This window comes from Fringilla coelebs, assembly GCF_963513975.1.
Source record: "Fringilla coelebs genome assembly, chromosome: 1".
Classification (NCBI taxonomy): domain Eukaryota; kingdom Metazoa; phylum Chordata; class Aves; order Passeriformes; family Fringillidae; genus Fringilla; species Fringilla coelebs.
The window spans coordinates 54,045,403-54,065,198 of NC_140028.1; the positions used below are offsets into that span (position 1 = coordinate 54,045,403).

Sequence of the window (19,796 nt, forward strand, 5' to 3'; positions counted from 1 at the left end):
TCTTCTATTTTTTTTAAGTAAAAAAGAAGGATTCTAAAATCATACAGCTGCTTTAGAACTACTCTGTTAAAGAGTTCCTCTCCTAACACAACCATCTAACTGCAAGTACTGAAATGACAGCAAGAGTATGTACATGAAATTTGGATCACATTTTTATTTTATGCTGTTAAATGCTGCTCTCCTTGCCGTGGTCATTCTGAATTTAGATCAGGAATTTTGTAAATGTTCAGATATTTTAAAAAACTTAGTTATTCAGCTATTTAATTTTAATTAATTCAGCTATAATTTATTATTTCAGTTATTTAATTTTTCACACAGACTGACACCTACATAAACCTTGGCAAAGTTTGAACACAAAAGGATTTAAAATCAATGTATTCCAGAAAAGCTATTCTTCTTCTTCTTCAGCAACAGTAAAATATAGCCATGAAATAAAAAAAATTCTGTTCTTCATCTGTTCAGTCAGTTTCTACTTCTTATGAGAGACAACTTATGAAATTCCTTTGTAAAACTAAAATAATCCATTTCACGGTTTCCGCAGTAACAAAAATAAGTCTCCCAACTAGTCTTTTGCCTTCAATGCCCAATACTGCAAGACTGCCAATATTTTACAGAAAACAGTGGATATTAACATGAGTCCAGTTACTCTCAGATGCACAACTGTCTTCTGGAAATATTTTGTCTTTTGGCTAGGTGCTCAACAAGGACAAAGTGTGATCTACAATATGGGGAAAACAAGTTTATGTTAAGATTTCATAGGGGAAAAAAGGAGTATCAGGCCCAAAATTGTATAAATATACTGAGACTTCCCCTTGTCTGGAGCAAAGCACTAAAGAGTTTGCATTTGCCCTCTACTGCTCTTCTGTACCTAGTTTTTCAAGTAGCAAGTTAAATAACAAATGAATTGAAGGACCTGTTTGTTTAAAAATTATGAAGGAGGCACATTTTTCATAAGAAACTGTAAGTCACACTTAAGCAATTTCCTCCATTTCTAAGAAAAACAATTAATCACTTTAGAAACAAAACTAAGAACAAAACTAGAGAGATGAGCTAAATGCACATGCAAAGTAAAGGCTGAAGTTGTTTCTTGTGAATCTAGATGGTCTCTGTAGGTAGCAATTGATACTCCCTACTTCAACATTGTGAAAGAGCACTCCAGATGAAAGCATCCCTTACACCTCAAGAAGGTAAAAATGCCTTTTTCTGTCACCTCAAAAAAGGTGACCTGTGGAGTTTGTTTGTGTGAGCTTTTGTTTGGTTGGGGGGGGCTCTTTTGTGTGGGTTTTATTACCCCAATCCCATCCATAACAAGCACTGGCATCTTCTTCCTAAAAAAAAAGAACAAAGTATGGCTAAGTGTCACCCTACTTATACCCTAATCTAAAACTGTTATTTCTAAAAGAGATGAAACAGTGCTGTTGTACGTCACTCTGCTCTACCCCACAGAACTACCTTTTCCTTTCCTTTCTTGTATGAAGGCTTTATCCATCCCATGATTTTCCATCCCTTCAGCTCATTCTAGAAATACCTAGTCTCTTCATCTCTCTACAAGAGTCCCATTGCGAGGCACTGAAACCAGCTGGTCATCTTTGAATTTGCAGTCTCTAATCCTACAGCCAAATCCCATTTGAGTATTTCAAACCTCCCACACTGCTCTCTTAAACAGAATGGCTCTTTCAAGTGGTGCTTGGCAGCCAAGCTGTACAGCTGAAACACTGCCTTTGTGAGGATCTGTACCACCCTCTCCTAAACAGCTCCCAGTCACTGAGCCATGCAGCACTTACATGAAGTGACGTGGGACTGTTACGAGAAGAGGTCTGGCTTTTTGATTCACAACTATTGATGGACAAAAAGTCAAATTTAAATAACAACTAATTTAATTTGAAGTGTTACCAGGAAACTAGCTCATCTTTTCAAATAAAAACCCCTGGACTTCCAAGACTCAGGCAGCACTATAAAATTTTATATGTATATACAAGGGATATAACATAGAAATATTATATACTTCTGTATGGTAACTGAAAACCAGCTAGTTCTGTAGTAACCACAATGCAGTTTTCCAAGATGTATTCCCTAGAACTAGCTAACAAAAAAAAAAAAAAACCCACACCAAAAAAAAAAACCAACAAAACAACACCCTTGAATGATCATGGAACAAAACTTAAACTACTATTTTGGTTTTAAATTACTCAAACTGTGGAAGTTTTACAAACTACTGGGATAAGCTTTCCATAAATAACCAAGATAGCTAAACCTGATGAACTTGTAAAGCAGACACCACCCTGCACAGCTCTGCACTGACTGCTGGAAACATCAACAGTATGATCAAAGGACATTCAAAAAACAAGCTGCAAGTTACAGAGATCCACAGGACCTCTGAGCAGAAAAAGAATATCCCACTGCATTAACTTCCAGCAAAACAAGCCTTGCCATAACCTTTTTACAGTGACTATCCAATCACTCAAAACAAAAAGGAGCAAAAATCTTAAGAGTAACTTCAGTTTGTTCAGTCACATGAGAGTTTGAACATGAATAAAACACTACCAAATGCTCAAAGGTTAAGTTGGTGCCTTCAGGGTCAAGTAAAACAGGGGATAACAAAACAATGCTGGTCTGTCAAGTTTCACACATTGCCTATAAAAGCCATAATCAAAATGCTACTGAAATGGCCAAATATATGGAGATAGAAAACACCTACAACCATACAGTGGTTCCATGGTTAATGAACACTCCTTAAGTTCATTAACAACTGATTTGATCATATAAAAATGAAAAGGCATCCTATAATGGCAGTATTCCACAAACTGAAATTAAAAATCATAAATCAATTTCTACCAGGGCCTCCTCTATTTGTTCATTCATGATGGCCAGAATGTTTTCCAAAATTTAAATGAAAATGGACTTGAAGATAAGGGGGCCAAATAATCATCAGAAACATTCTGGTTCATCTGCAGGATCATGAGCGAGGGCCGCTAAACAGCCTTACAACACCTTACTCTGACAGTCAAAGCCACACAGAAGCTTAGTACTAAGTTGAGAATCCATTTTACTAACGGGTTTTTACAAATATTTGCTATTGGGGAGGACTCAAGATTCCACTAGAGATTTATTAATGGTCCTCACTCTAAAGTACCACACCACCAGAGCCATATCAAATTTAGTTCATTTGTACTAGTCCTTTCTCCACCAAGAAGTATTTTCTTCACAAACCTCTCCTTCTACTGCTGTACTCTTACTTCCAGAAACCCAGTCTGAGATATACTCAGAAAGGTTCCTTCTGAAATATCAAATTCCACTGCTTCATTCCATCATCCAAGCAATCCCTGTTTTCCCTAAAGATCTGATGTTCATTTGCCCTTGTATAGTTTATCTGAACTTCTCTGTGCCTGAAATTACTGAGAACAAAGTTTTCTTTCTCTAAAGACCAATACAAAAAGTTGTGACATAAAGGAATAAAAAAGCTGAAAGCAACAATAAAGAATAATATAAAAATACATATTCAACACAAGCTGGAGTCTTTCCCAAGTTAGATGTCAGTATCTAACAATTCTCCTGCAGCATTTTGCAAAGGTAATTTTATAGATTTAATAGGCTCTTGTACACCTTGCTATCCACTTCTCCAGTAAACTGGGAGACTTTGCTTCAAACCACAGCCATTCAACAGCTTCACTCATAAATTATTATAAAATTTTAACATAAGCACATTATCTTCCTTCTCCCTTTATTTTCCAAGAGGCACTGGTCGGTGGAAGCCTTCAAATGAAAGTCTCTATAGAGGGACAGTTCTGATACCTGAGCTATTACAGTAGAAAGCAGCACTCAACTTTCAGAAAAGCTGACAACTGATACCACCAAACCCATGGAAGATACAAAATGAACCATGGTGGAAAAGCAGCTTCAAATACCTGCACTCTAAAATGCAGATTGGGTCAGGCAAAAAAATAAAGAAATTCTAAAATGATCACCAGCAAAACAAAGAACATTAGGCATCTTCTCAAAACTTTTGGGAAGATACCAATCAACATCATTTTCTCTCCATTTTCTCTGTGCTAGCCCCAAGAACAGAATTTTCCTAGAACAGATATAAAAGAAAAAATCAAACCAACAAATACCTTGATACAATCCTGAAAAAGAACAACCCCAAATCCCATCTCTATTTCTAAGTAATCTTTAACACAAGCACCAAAACAAACCAACTAAATACTCAGAGGCTGTTTCATTGGTAACAAAGTAAACAAAATATGGGTGTACGAAGAGTAAAGTGTTTATGTCTTAAAGAGATTTGCTGCAGTAAGACAAACTTAATTGAGCTCAGAATGCTTGCATTACAAAGACAACCTTGGTTCTCTCTGTTTTCAAGGAAATACTAAATTTCAAGTATTCTGGGCATTCAGAGTATATTTTGTTCATGAGTCATCCTATATTCCAGGCATTGAGTGGCTAAATGTCTTACACTCTGCCTCCACCAAAGGCCCCTGCAGAATAACTTACATAAACACAGTTAAGCTCACATTTCAAGTTACTGTGAATAGTCAGTTCCCACAAGTTTTATGGTATAATTATCAAATTCTTACAAAAGGCTGCATATAACATTGACAGTGTTAGACTAGGAACTAGGCAGCTTTTTTTTCCTGAGTAACCAAGTATGTTCTGCTTCTTCTACAAAAATTATGTGTTGGAGTTAATATTCATGGAGCCTTACCAGAGTGCTAGAGATATAAAATTAAAATTCATTACAGAAAGATATGTATTTGTGAAACTGATTTAGATGACTGTCCTGGGATTGCAGTCTTAAACCAAGATAATGACATACAAGAAACTCTACACCGCTGACAGGCCTGCACTGCTGGTCCTAAACAAACCCAGAAATTTAAGTGCTTAATAGCTCCAACTCAGAAGTCTACTGAAGTATACATTGTGCTGTTCCCTGAGGCATTTCTGCATTTTCCAGGTAATGTTATATTCAAACATAAGCATGTAAAGAAAATTGCATCCTTTGAAAATAGGAAGTTTAAAAGTAAGGGCCAACATCAGCCGAACAATTCCAAAAAGAAGCCTTTTTGGTAGTTAGGAAAACTTGCCTCAGCTTTCCAAAAGGCAGAGTTGTTCTTTTTCAGGCACTAGCTAGCCAGCATTACTCATCTTTCTTTTACCTTTGCTGTCAATAAATAGACTACTAAAGAGAAATTCTTCAGGTCAGCAGGACAATATTTCATAAAGCTCTTCTAACATGGAGAAGACCAAGCAACAACATGCCAAGTTTTATCATGTTGACGTCATGAGGGAGGTTATGAATTAACACATATCTCAGAATACCATCAATGGTTACTATAAATTCAAACATTTGGGAACAAATATATCAACAGTTGTATAAAACAACATGCAGAACACCTTCAACCTTTCCTTTCCCAAGTTCTCTGACAAAGATGACCTTGAAAACTTGCCATACTAGCACTTTCAATTAATATAAGGCAAGATTTATAGGAAGCAAGAACTTCTTACAAGACATAGCTGGAACAAACAGACAAGCTCTTCAATCCTGTCTTCCACTCTGAAACAGAAGCAGTAAATTCCAACCCAAGCTCAGGCTAGAAACAATTGAGCTCAACTTGGTTAAATTGTCAATGTGCTTAATTTTTTAAGAGAAAAGGATGGTTGGTCCTCTGGAGCAAAAGGGGAGGTGGAGCAAGAGAAGATAAAAGTTACTGACGTATAGGTGGTATCACTCCTCCCTCCAAAACTTAAGACAGCTGGACTAAATTGCATACAAAACTCAAGTTCCAGTACAAAATCAGTAATTACTCAGTCAGGTATCTGATATTCAAAGGAAATCAGAATTTTCCACTCTTGTGCACCTCCACTTGCAGTAATCCATGGGTTCCTGGGCTTCATAGGAATCCAAATCCATCTAGCTCAGACTCTAGCCCACACGGACTTGCATAGACGAAGGTAAAAGATGAGAAGCGCTCTTCTCCACGTGGGGATGAGTATCCTGTTTATTGGCTTGGGACAGGACACTTCTGGTGACAGCGACCACCCAGGTAGAAAAGAGGGCGTGGCACCCTTGCAGTGGAGTTTTATACCCAAGGGGATGGGGGTGGGAAAAGCTACCCATGGGACAGAGCACCAGGTGTGTATAACAGGGGAGTGTGTGAGGGAGAGACCATGTGATTGGGGAGGGGGAAAAACCATCCACATGACCTAATTTACTCAGTAAAATTTCCTATCACCCAGTGCAAAACAACAACTAAATAAACAATTTAGTGCAATAGAACACCTCCCTTAAGTTAATTCTTACAGCTTCTCTTAGAATCACCACTACCATCATTTAGAATTCAGCATGTTAAGGTACTGCCAAATGGAAAATACAAGTATACAAGTGCCAAAGATATTATCTCTCCTAATGTATAGATTGAGGTCTAAATCACCTGCTTATTTCCACACAAACATCTTCAACATTCTCAGAAGCAAAGTGCATTAAAATTTCCAGTGTAAAAGCTCACTCAAACCTGAAGTGACATCATGCTAAGTTGTTCTCATGACACACTTAAGCCCATGAAAAGGAGCTGTACAGACTGAGAAAAGCTTACGTTGATATTTTCTAATTGCAGTAGATGTACTGTGTAATAGGATTTGACGTCTTCAGACACTAGTCTCACACGGAAACCTGTTTCATTGAATGTCATAACGTCTTCTTTTTTTGTTGGCCAGTATTGTGCACACTTTACCTAATGGATTTTTTTAAGAGAAAGAAAAGAGAAGGGAAAAGAAAAAAAGAAAAACCTTGTTAAATATCCTGGTATCTTAGGCCTTGCATGTGCAGATTCTGAGTCCACACTGTTCAATACAGTAGACTCAAGTACCTGCTCTCACTTTGAGGAATTCCTGAAGTCCACAATGTTTACAGCTAAGTTACTACAACTGTTTCAGTAGCTATTACGCATTCCAGTTTTGTGTGCTTATGCTTTCTTCCATCACATGGCTAACAAGCTTCGCAATACATCTTAAGCCTTCCCTCTCCCCCCTCCAGTTCTCTACAGGGAACTGAGATCTCTGCTCAGCTATTTCAGCACTTCCCCCCTTTGTTTCTGACTTGCACACCTGCACATTTACAGAACTCATCTATCACACCCAGTTCTACCCAGGCTTGCTGAATACTGGAAGGTTCTAGTTAAACAAAAGAATGAACTAATAAACCAATGCAAAACTATTCTTTGTCTTGTATTCCTCTTGCTCTGCACTCAAACTTTCTGTAGGAAAATTTTTGTACAAGAAAATAGGTGACTTTTTAACAGACCAGTCAATTTTTTTTCACAAATCTGCATTGAATAAAAAACATAAACCTCAAATGACATGCATTTATAACAAAAATCTACAATGCTTTTAGGCACTGTAGCAGAAAAACTACATGATAACAAAAGATTTGCGTATTCTGCACATATGCCAATTGTTCTAAAGAATCAAAAATAACTAGATTAATTCAACAGCTCTTAGGCAGCAGTCTGCCTTCACTGTTACAGCTAACATCTCTTTATAACAGATACACTACTCAATTACATTTAGAAGAATCAATCTAAAGATACTTTTTTTTCCTACCTTCCATTTTGTCCTGGGAACATCTTACACTGCCTCTACTCCTCACCAGTTTTATCTGTACATCCTTTCTCAGAATGCTACTTTCACCATTACCTCTGGATGTACGTTCGTTAGATGCTATTTTCACCAAACTGATCTGTATGTCTTCACTCCCACACTTCACTGTCATAATAAATACACATTATACTGCACACCAGTGAGAACATCTGTTAGTTCTTCTAATATAACAATCAAACATTGCTCAACTGTATTAAAATTGTGTGCCTCATTTAACAACTTTAGGCCTAATGTCACTTACCGATTCTTTTTCAACAATCCTGTTCAACATGACAACTGCTTTGGTTTGTTGTTGCCATACCATTAGCCAAAAATGACAACATGTGTTAGGTAGTGGACCCTGTGTAGTAAAAAATACAAAAATAGGCATGAGAATGTAGAGGCAAAGCAGTGTTTGAGCACAGTTAACAGTTCACTGTGGGAAACAGGAAAAAGTCCTCCCCTTAAGTTTAAACAAATTATTAACAGAATTATAGAAATCACAAGCAAGAAAGTAGCCACAGATCATTCCAGGACTTAAAAAGGCTGGGTTTTTAAGGAAAAAAATACTAAACAAAACCAAACAACAAAACAGTAAGAACTCAGGGAATGGTTATTTTGGTTTAAGCATCACTACTATTGTGCTGTTAGAAGAAAAGCTACTGCAGGCAAGCTCAGAAGGTACAAGATAGCTTAAGGGGTCAAAGTATTGTTGCAACATTACAAAAGAACTGAAGAAAAGTGCAAGAAGTATTTGAGAAGCTTCATATGCAGTAAATTACTCATACTTCAATATCCCCTTTAGCTTTTCTTAAAACATAAAATAATCTGTTAGCAACATCACACTGAGATATTGTACTTCATGTAATAATGAGATACTTTTAATTCATGGAGAGAAGAAATGATCCAAATATGAATTACAGCTGTACAAATCCCCCTCCCCTAGATTCTCAATCCCTGAAATAACCCAGTAATCATACTGCTTACCTGTGTTAAAATATAATATCTCTGGGCTTCTTCTATGACCACTAGGCTGGCATTGATATAATCATTCTCAGTGTTCTGGAGTTTTACACGACTGTGATCATCTAAAATTCAAAGAAAATTAAGAATTAACGATGCATCCGTCTCAGTGAATACTTTCTAACAGGCAAGTTTAGGTTTAGGCCTAGTCTACAAGCAACTAGAACTAAATTTAGCTGTATGACCCAAACAGCAAACTACAAATAAGAGAAACTATTTTCTCACATAACTTTGATAACTGTCCCATTCTCCCATTGGCATTTCAGCAGAGTAATTTCAGAGTAATTAATAGAAGCTGCTCAGAAAACTGGAATACCTATTTTTCTTTTAAAAAACCCAAGCAAACAAAATAACACTCCCACACAGTCATCCCTCAACCGTTACATTTCCTCAATACAACAGCACCAAAACTCCCACTAGCCAACACTGCCCTATCACACCAGATCACTCCACAGCACTAAGCTCATTATTTCCTACATTTCGAGATTTTTGATGAACTGAAGTTTCAAAGGTTGGCGCAGAATCATAAAGTTAAGGTCACACAACTAAAAAAAAATGCAGGAAAATCTACTTGCAGTAATTCAAGCCAGGCTTGAATTTGATCAATTTCATTTCCCCTGTAAGCTATTGTCTAATATTATACAACATAAAAATACTAAAAAGGCACATGCAAAACCAAAAATAGTCAACAAATCATCCAATTAAATGAAACCTAATCTAACAACATGGTTTTATCTCAAAATTACACAAGCAAGACTGACAATTCCCCTTTTTATGGCAGGGGCAAGCAAAGGACTCTGTTTAAAATTCTGCCATTAAAATGAAAAAGATTATCATACTGTCAAACTAGAAAACTGCATAATAAAAAGTCATTGTTGTTGTTTCTAGAACCTTTTAGTATGTGATTTATGAACCTCTAGAAGGTTTATGAACCTCTAGGAGACATTTAGGTAATCAGACTTGTGCGCAGTAAGTAATCCTTCAGCCATTTATTGGTCGCTGTATTAAATAAACAGTATTTTCAGTTTAAAGTTTGTACACAGCTACATGCCAGAAAATGAGATTCAACTGACTTTAAACTCCTGAAGCTCAACACCTAGCAGAATAAGCAGAGTAAATAAAAAATAGCAAACTAAAATTACTTTTAAGAAACTTCAACATATCTCAGGAAGAAATGGAAGAGATTCCATAAGGAAACTGACAGTAGAGTGAATTATGATACAATACCAATTTTTAAAACTAAATTCACCTAGACTGACTCACAAAACTCAATTAGGGCCCAGACTGCTGTTAAAATGCCAGCCCACCCATCCTTCCACCAAAAGGCTCACTTCCTTTAGACGAACACTTCGGGAACACACAAAGACATTAGCAACTACCAAGTATCAAATTCAGCACAACTGCAATAGATGAACTCACAGCCAGCCTGTGCAGTACCAGGCTTATCTCAGAAATCCATAAATATAAACCTGGATAGGCAAAAAGCTGATGGCAATCAAAAAACAGTTAACGGATTAGATAGACTCTTGTTCTACAGACAACTTGTATGATTTAATATGATTTTATATTTAACACTTTCCATGTGTTTGGAAACCTGGGAAAAGCACATTTACTAGGTCTTGATCTGCTTTTACATTCCCTCTCATCTATCTGCTATTGGCAACCACCAAGGATGATCTTGCTGGATTTGAGTAAAGAAGTCAACAGTAAAGTAGAACTTTTTTGCTGCTGCTGAAGCACTCAAATTTGGGGCTGTTGCCCCACCTCCCTTAGCTCCTAGCTTTTATATGCAGTCACATAGGAACATGCAAAGAACAGAAAAATGCTGGAAATTTATTTTTGATATAAAAGCATGAGAAATATATTGGGTTAGTCTATTTTCATTAGCATTCCAGCTGTAAGGCAACACCATCTTAACTTTTAGGAGTCTTAAAAGATTTATGATACCCCTGTGTGAAGAAAAAAAAATATTATCAAAGCCAAGACACAGCAAAATTAAGACACATGTGCATTTTAAAGTAAAAAATATCTCTTTGTATTATTTTGCCAGGATAGGAAAGCATTACTTTTTCCTTTCATGTATCACTTTATCTGAAATGTTTCTACTGGAAAGAAACCAAGACCTCTGTAAATATTACATGTCATTTGCCAACAGGAAAAACTTAAGATCTTGTTATAGTAAATCACACATACCGGTACCAGTGTTCTCGGAAAGGTGACGCAAGCAAGCACTGTTAACAGTTTAATCACCCAGCGGCAGCTGCTGTACTGCTGCCAGGGACAAAAAACTGCAGCCTCTAAGGAGGTTTCCTACTTTAATCCTTACATTCTCAGATTCATTTTTTCCCTTCTTACCAATTTGGCTTTGTAAACAAGACAAATAAAGTTCTCCAAGTTGTTTTTTTTTAAGTCCCTTTAATAACTAATTTTATGCAAAGACAGCCTCCCTCTCCCTCCCCAACTAAAACAGAAGAGATCCTGCAAGTACTCTGGCAGACAGTCCACAGGACAAAAAAAAAAAAAAAAAAAAAAAAACAAAAAAAAACCAAACCACTAGAATATATTGATTTCTCTTCTTTCAAGGGATGAGGTTTTTAAAGGACACAATGACCTAGAAACCTCATTCAAACCCTGGCTTGCTCTTCTGAATTAACTGAAGCAAGCCAGCCTTTGACAGTGAGTTAGCTGTAATGTATTTCTCGTATGTATATAATTTCCAGTTACAAAGTACTTAGATTTATATGAATGATAAACCTATCTTTAAGATAAGATTTAGCTCATGTGCTGCCATGCCCACAGCAGCTAAAATACAGTACTGCTTTTCTGAAGCGCTAATTCCCCTATTTCGACAAACTATGCAGCCTGAAAAGGAAGTGGAAACCTTAAAAATTATTCTCATTCTGTCTCCCGCACTGAGAAAAAACACTCCCAGAATGACCCTATCTGAGTAAGCAAATTCTGATTACCCATTTCCAGTGGAACTCCATCCCACTGACAGTACTTCCCATGCATCAAATAATGCCAAAACTTCACAACACTCATCAACTGCTCACCTCTTGTTTAACAGAAAACAACAGATCCAGTTGAAATCAAGATAAAAAATCCTTGGCATTTTACATCACGCAGTTCTTGCAGTTAGTTAATGAAAGGCTTTCATTATAAAAAAAGCGTGTTTCTAGAACAGTGTATAACTTCAAAATTACCTTTTATCCAAGAGATGTCTCTGGTCCCCCAAATATAGAGCTATTAACAATACAGGAAGGAGAAATGCTACTTAGTGGATTAAAGAAAGTCATAAATAAAACATGCAGCCGCAAGCCATCCCAGTGACCCTGCCTAACCTTTCCCGCCTACCAACAAATCCCTTCCATTTCACTAATCTAAATCTAGTCTGAGCTGCTAAATTATTAAAATTGCAATACTCTGTCACTAGACTTACAGTCTCAAGTTTCAGAGGTAGCCTAAGGCAAAGGAAAGGCAAAATTACTTTTCCTCACCACGCTATCACTGGTTGTACACAATGATTGCCATTGGTGAACTAGGCCATCATATCCGTCATGGCCTAGTTCACCACTGAAATGTATTCACACGGAAATACACGTGGCCCTACTGCATAGCATCCTTACAATTGTAAGCAGGATTACAGGAAAAAATCTTGGGCACAATAAAGTTTAGATCAGCATGTGCTATAAAATTCCCCTCTTCCCCAACCCCAAAGGAAGAAGTATCTCCAGACTCAACAGCAAGTTGAGTTTATTTTACAGTGTTTCACGTGGTATGATGTTTTAGAGAATCATTAGATAATGTCATAAAAATCACCAATGTCAGCTTCTAATGTGGACAAGAAATGCAGCAGTCTTATTCTGGGCTGAACATCTCCCTGTTCTCAGCACAAACACTTGAAGCACAGGACAGAAAGGGAACAAACATTCCTGCAATGATAATTAATCAGCACCACATGTAAAACCATTCAAATCAGCTCCAAGTCTGTTCCCTGTAAAGCACAATTCTCTTCATGTTCCTCTCCTGTATTCTATGCCAACTGTAAGCCTATGGTTGAAAGATCTGACACATCATCTACTCAAGGCCACAGGAAGAAAACATGAGAAATCACTACCGTGCACAATCTTCCAAAAGCAATATGATCTATCAGCAAAAATGCTCAGATGACCCAGGTTCTTGAGCAACACACCATACTACAAAGGGAGGCTGAAGAGAAAAATCCTGTAAACCCCCATCTACCCTTCAAAAGCAAAAGGCAAAAAAAAAAAAAATCCTGCCAATTTTGCTGAGGGGATTTCCTTCTTGCCTGTAAATCTGGGACCTCAGCTCTAAAGGTGTTTACAGTCAATCTGAGACACTAGACTCCACTGATAAGAACTAAGGTTAAGATTTAGAAAAAAGTTAATTACAGAAATCTTTGGAGTTTCATTAAAATTAATAAAGAATAAAAACCCCACAAGTTACTTTCCTCTGTTAACATTTTCTGAGAAATGGTTTCATCTGTCAGGAAATGACTGGCTGTCAAACCAAACCTATTTCAGATTAACTTCCTGTTTCAGTACTATGAAGCCAAAATACTACTCTGCCTATTCTAGACTAATACCAAACTATTAGACTGCTATTTTTTTTCATCTAGGCAGTAATTCTTGAGGGCTTTTACCAAACCAAACTTACATATGCTACAGATCTTTAGCAAACGAAAACGGACACTAACAAAAATACTTATGAAACAGTAAACACTGTGAAACTCAACCGTAATGGGCAGAGATGCTTAGCCTTCCCCAGCAAACAGAAATCAAGTTTTATCTAGAAATGTATGTAACAGACACAACTTTGTTTCAGCATACTTGTCCCAGACATCACAGTAGAAATGGGGCAAACCAATCCAAAACATTTTTTCCTGGACTCGTAATTGACATATTTCCCGTAATATTGAACAACCTTTGCACTTCCTCTTGCAGACACACCACCTCAGATTTTAGACAGGCTTGGCAGCTACAACAGTTAACAAACCATTTTCTCGTTGCTTTTGGAGAAATAAAACTCTTTCTTTAAAGTACATCTTTCAGTATGATTAAGTAGCTAGATCTTAAAAGTCCAACAGCTCATTCTGAAGGCCTTTGACTATTTGAGAATATTAGTACCACCTGTTTTTCATCTAAACACTGTTAAAAAGCAGTGAAATTTGCATAGTGAAGGACTGAGACATCAAGATTGTGTGAGACTGAGTTGTCTCGCATTTCTGCAACATCAAGTCCTTGCATACATGCACCACAATTAGATGTGTGCACCACAGTGACCAAACCACGCAGCTTTTGTCCCAGCTACTTTGAAATTTAGGCACAGCTACCTTGAAATCTTATTTATCATACAGTCCCCTTCCAGGCCTCTTTCTGCTCCTGACTCTCATCATTCTTACTGAAGCAATTGAGTCATATTTAAAAATACGGAAGTAAAATTCAGGAGGAATTAGCTAGTTCAAATACAGTGTTTTGCCATGTTCTCCTGATACAGCTTTGTTCCTAGTGCCCAGTTCTGCAAGCTATCTAGGTGGACCAATTCAAACCAACCTTCTGTTATAAATGCTAGAAACTGACACATTCTTCAAAAAATTCACTATCTTATTCAGGTCATTCATCATGTAATAATCTATGCCAGAGTGTAACAGAAAAGCTCTAGCCTTTTCCTAAGCCCAACCACTACTTCAATACTAGATTTTATTTGTGTCTCTGCTTCTGCACTGGGTCCAGGAATTAATACAATCATTCATATTTTTTTCTACTGGCTAAACATGCATTTCAGAAGCAGGTTTTGCCATGACTAAAGCAAAGGTGTTTGATGCTCCCCACGACTGTAAAAGACACGCCGTGATTAAGGAAAATACTGAGCTCCACATAACTGCAGGAGATGAATACAAGTCACATCCATAAGGTATTACTGAAGGCATTATTAGATACTACTTAAACAATATAATGTATTTTTATTTCTTTTAGAAACCCTATTAAAAAAAAAAAAAGCACAAACAGTTTGAAAGTAAATCTTCACTCTCTTTACATAAATTACATTAATGTATGGGAGAAACAGTAGATATATGCACAGATACAGGGTCTGGCATGGAAACTGTATAGAATGTTAGACCCAGGACTAGAACCTAGGACTTCTGGGCTCAAATCTTACTTCTTGCCTTCTAATCTTAAAACCCCCATTGCAACTTAGGTATGAAATAGAAATCAAATAAAACATCTCTTTCAGCACTGGTAAGATGCTAATACTGTGCTGCAACAGGACAGCAAAGCTGGGACACCCAAGTGCCTCTGTACAGACCAACACGCGTCCACCGCAGGCCAGGCTCCATTTCCTGAGCCTGGTGAAAGTCAGTCAGCCTTGCCTCATCTGAGGTATCTTCCTCAGCACTGGACACTCCTCCAATGTGATGCCAAGCACACACAGCAAGGAGGCCATGCACTGAATTCCTAGGTTGAGTTCCATCAGCATGTGTGGGAAATGGATTTACAGAAAATTTCGGGGGGTTCAGCACCTCGCCAGACTGGGCCCATTTGGTCCAAATTCACTGTGCCACTGGAGCATCCTGGCAGCAGCCTAAGGAGCAGTGCTGCATCTGACCAGTGTGACTCAATCCAAGACCCTTTCTGTGCCATTTTGAGAAGTGCTATGCACATGCTGTCACCACAACTTTCAACTGGAAACAAGGAGCTCAGCACTTCTCCAAATCTTAGAATAGGTATTCAGATGAGGCTCCCAAGCGAAAAGCCCCAATATAACAGCAACCCTCCAAAAACTCTAGATCCAGTAACAAGGTGGTTTTTAGAACCCTCCAGTATTCTCAGAAACTTCATAAGGAACACATAAACATGTTATTTGTCCCAACTTTAGTATACTGCAAAAAAAATTAAAGCTGTATAATTTTTTCCCCTATCTGTAGCTCACATATCTTTTTGCAATATATTTGGCTTACAATTTCTGAAGTAAAATGCTGGTGAAAAGAAGCCCACATCATCTCTGTAGCAGATAAGCTGGTCTAAAAAAAGTTTTTTCACGTGAGACATAAGATCATTATGTCCAAAAGACCATTTTATGGGAATTAGTAGAAGTACAAAGCACTCCATTCCTTATTTACTATATGGGCAAAACCAACAAAATTTCAAGCATTTTTAAAGCACCAGTAGAAATTGAGTGGCATTTATCCAAACCACCTTAAAAATGCGCACAATCACTCAGTCCAAAAAGGAAACATCTCTTTTAGTCAAGGTGTACTAACTTAACCTCTGTACTCATTTTTTACAACAGATAAAGCACTACTGAACAAATAATTTCCCTATGAGAAAAATGCCTCTAAAACACTACTCTGCAGCTCACAAAAATTTACCTATACACTAATACCTCTGATTTGCAACCATCTCTCATTCACCATTCAGCACAATGACCTTAGCATGCAGACTCTTCTCCCTCCTGTTAGACACATTTGTGTATGTGTTACCAAAATATCCCACATTTATCACAGGGTACATGCCTACAGAAATAAACAAAATGCAAAATTTGCAATAACCATGATTTATCACCTCCAGTGTCAACAGGGTAAGAGAAGGTCTAGTAAGTTTACTGCAATGACTGCAGAAAAGATACTCACATGGACTAACATCTCTGTATCTGTTTCGGTTTCTGTTTTCTGGATATTTTGCAACTCTGTGAGGGTAGTCACTGGATTTATGTCGGATTTCCTTAAAAAGACAAAATAAATAATTGACTCGTAGCCAACAACCTGATTAAGATTAATGTTCTACACATACTAATAATTAAGAAACAGTATTAATAACTAATATTTTTTAAACTAAGTTTTACTGCCCCTAGTGTCATTTTCACTCAGAAGATGCATTTCATTCATGGCCAAACTTACCATTTAGATCTTCCTACATTTGACAAGCAACTGATGCATCAGGATCAAAGGGCAAAAGAAAAAAAAACCCTAATCCCAAAAATTGATTATGCTTACAGTTTACCTCAGAGCTGCACATTATCTCCCAAAGCAGTAAGGGACTCAGATGCAACAGCAGTATTCTGCTGGCTCCTTTAAACGGATTGGCAGCATAAAACCCCACAAACATAAGTGAACCAGTAAATGATTTTACGGCTGCTATTAAGGGCCATAGGGTTATTCTTAGTGGTTTGATGGCTCATCCCATCCAGCTGTAGTTAAATGTGAACAAAGATGAAGACTTCTGGAGTCACAAATATCAATGTGAACCAAAGCCTGTTCTCCTCACGCATTAACACAAACCTTCTAATAATCTATGAGATACTCAGACTCACACACTATTTTTAGGATCCTACTGTTCACATGTTCTGAATGTTCTGCTTTATCGATTTTGTCCCTGAGTGCACCTTTTCTATTACTTCATTAAGATATACAGAATTACCTTATGTAGAAAACTGAGAATGGCTTTCAATGTATTCTGCTCTGTATTTATATCTCTGCACTGATGCCATCTCAGCAGAAATGTTGCCCAGTACAGAATTAACAATATTTTACTTTGAACTCTCTTTCTGTTTTTAGATTATGTTGCTACATTTGTCATTATGTCCCAAAGGGCATTTAAACTTCTTATTACAACTGAGCATTCTTTGGTCTTCTCAATGTTCCACTATCTTTGTCTTCAAACTTCCTAAAGAGTCTAGTCTATTCCCAGACAATGAACACAGCCAGAAAGGGCATCAGCGGAAATATAATGTACCAAAGAAAGCTCTAATTTTTAGCACTGGTTGCATGACCTCTCTTTAAAATGTACTGCCAATCTGCAAAGAACATAAATCACCATGTGGAGCAGCAACTTCCAAGCACCAATACTCCACATATTTGTATAAAAACTTCTTGATCTATTAGGTTTTCTATTTTGATACAGCACACTGCAACTTCTCTTGTTTGCATGGCTGACAAGCTTTGGGAACTTGCTCATGGAATGAATGGATCTGGCAGACATTCACACCCAAGTTTCTATGAAAGGTAAATTTTGTATTACTCAGTAACAGGATGCAACATATTTTGTTTCTTAAAGCATCTGCACCATCAGTGCACAGAAACAGACCCATGCTTTGATAAAGAAATATTAGAATAGCTAGAAACACTTATACAGTGATGGTGTGGGAGGGTAGGCTTGCTAAAAAGAATTAAATTTAAAGAAATTTAATGACTAATTCAGAAATCAGTTTTCCCACATAATACCCAGCCATCACACGGAATCACAGCACATCCTGACCGGGAAGGGATCCACAAAGACCATCAAGTCCAACTCCTTACTCTGCACAGAATAACCCAAAGAACCACACTGTGTGCCTGAAAGTATTGTCCAAACCCTTCCTGAACTCTGTCAGGCTTCGTGCTAGATCCTACTTATTTGTAATACAGATATATCCAAAACTGCAACATCTGAAATACTGCAGTAGAGATACTGCATTTGAGTCACATATAAATCAAATAAATTACTGATTTAACAGAGAAAAAGCATAATTTGAAGTCAGTAAAGGAAACTGTGGGGGTTCGGTTCTCTTTCCTCGTTTGTGAAATAGTGCTATAAAATACTGTGGGCTTAAATAACTGCTCTAGCTGCTATTTAATTAATAACACCAGCTGATACATAATGCCTGTTTTATGGAACTGACTCTTCCTGGAAGTTCTTCATCTCGTTTAAAAAAAAAAAAAATCTAAATACTGCATTTTATTTACTGCACTCGCGCAGAGCCCCCGCAGCAGACGCCGAGCTGGCCAAGGCAGCGGCAACGGGCGCTGAGGAAGGAGCACGGGTGCCTGAGGAGCCGCACGAACCAGCGGAGGGATGGGGGGGGGGGCACCCAAGGCTCGGCCGAATCCGTACTATCGGGCACAGCTTCCCACACCGCCCGCAAGCCGCGGGGAGCCCCAGGGCGGCGGTCCCGGCTCGGAGCGGGCCCCGCTCCGTTGAGCCCCGGGGGCAGCGCGGACCCAGAGCCGCCACCGAGCCCGCGCACGCGCCTCGCCCCGCGCCTGCGCGCGACCGCCCCCCTCCCGAGTCCGCCCCGAGCGCGCATGCGAAGCGCTTGCCCACGGCTCCGCTGCCCGCACCTGAGGGCGAGAGTCGTGTTGGCCCAGCGACTTCCGCTCTCCCCGCTGCTGAGGCGGCGGCGGAGCCGCACGCCAGGCACGGGCGCAGCCAGCCCGCGGGTCACTCTCCCCCCGCCGTTCCTCCCTCCCTGTTGCTCTCCGGCTAGAGCCGACCACGCCGCTCGGCTCACCAGATAACGCGCCTGCCAGTCGTTCGTGGCGTCGATCTCCTGGAACTCCTGCTCGATGGCGGCGGACATGATGGCGGCGGCCGCCAGGGCTCGCGAGCCTGTCCGCAGGAGGCCGAGCGGCGAGCCCGCAACCGCTCACGCACAGCCCCCCGCCTCACGGGAGCGGCGGGCGCGCACATACGCTCGCGACCGGGTGTCCCGCAGCCGGCGCCGGGCGCATGCGCAATCCTCACCCCGCCCACCGAGAGCCGTGGAGATCACGCCTCCACTGAACGAGGAGGCGGGAAGCACCTGGGGTGACGTCACTGGCCCGGCGGGGGGCGGGGCCGCACCCAGGTGTCGCGGGGGCTCGGCAGGGCCGGGGGCTTCGGTCGCCAAACGGCCACCGAGCGTTTGCTGTTACAAAAATCACCGACTCAGTTCTGTTGGAAAAGATACCCGAGACCGTCGAGTCCAACCTGTGGCCGAACATCACCACGTCACCTAGACCATGGCACTAAGTGCCGCAGCCTTCTTTAAGCACCTCCAGGCACGGCGACTCCATCCCCTCCCTGAGCAGTCCGTCCCAGTATTTAATCGCCCTTTCTGTGAAGGACTTCTTCCTAATGTCCAACCTGAACCTCCCCTGGCGCAGCCTGAGGACTTGTCATCTCGTCCGGTCACTGCTTGCCCGGGAGATGAGACTGACCCCCACCTGGCCAAAACCTCCTTTCAGGCAGTTGTAGAGAGCGATAGGGTCACCCCCGAGCCGCCTCTTCTCCAGGCTGAACACCCCCAGCTCCCTCAGCTGCTCCTCACGGGACATGTGCTCCAGACCCTTCCCCAGTTTCATCGCCCTCCTCTGGGCACGCTCC

General features: G+C 39.5%; 1 protein-coding gene across 2 annotated transcripts in view; it reads right to left on the bottom strand.

Annotated features, from left to right (window-relative positions):
• Nucleotides 1-19,143, bottom strand: part of PTPN2 (protein tyrosine phosphatase non-receptor type 2) — a 31,052-nt gene extending 11,909 nt beyond the window's left edge. For both annotated transcript variants that reach the window (XM_084222751.1, XM_084222750.1), the window contains exons 1-5: nucleotides 18,943-19,143; nucleotides 16,307-16,397; nucleotides 8,620-8,720; nucleotides 7,895-7,993; nucleotides 6,591-6,728 (exon numbers count right to left, since the gene is read on the bottom strand). In XM_084222751.1, the coding sequence (XP_084078877.1) occupies nucleotides 6,591-6,728; nucleotides 7,895-7,993; nucleotides 8,620-8,720; nucleotides 16,307-16,397; nucleotides 18,943-19,011 (498 nt within the window). In that variant the 5' untranslated portion in view covers nucleotides 19,012-19,143. The remainder of the gene's footprint in view (nucleotides 1-6,590; nucleotides 6,729-7,894; nucleotides 7,994-8,619; nucleotides 8,721-16,306; nucleotides 16,398-18,942) is intronic.
• Between the last annotated feature and the right edge of the window lie 653 nt (nucleotides 19,144-19,796).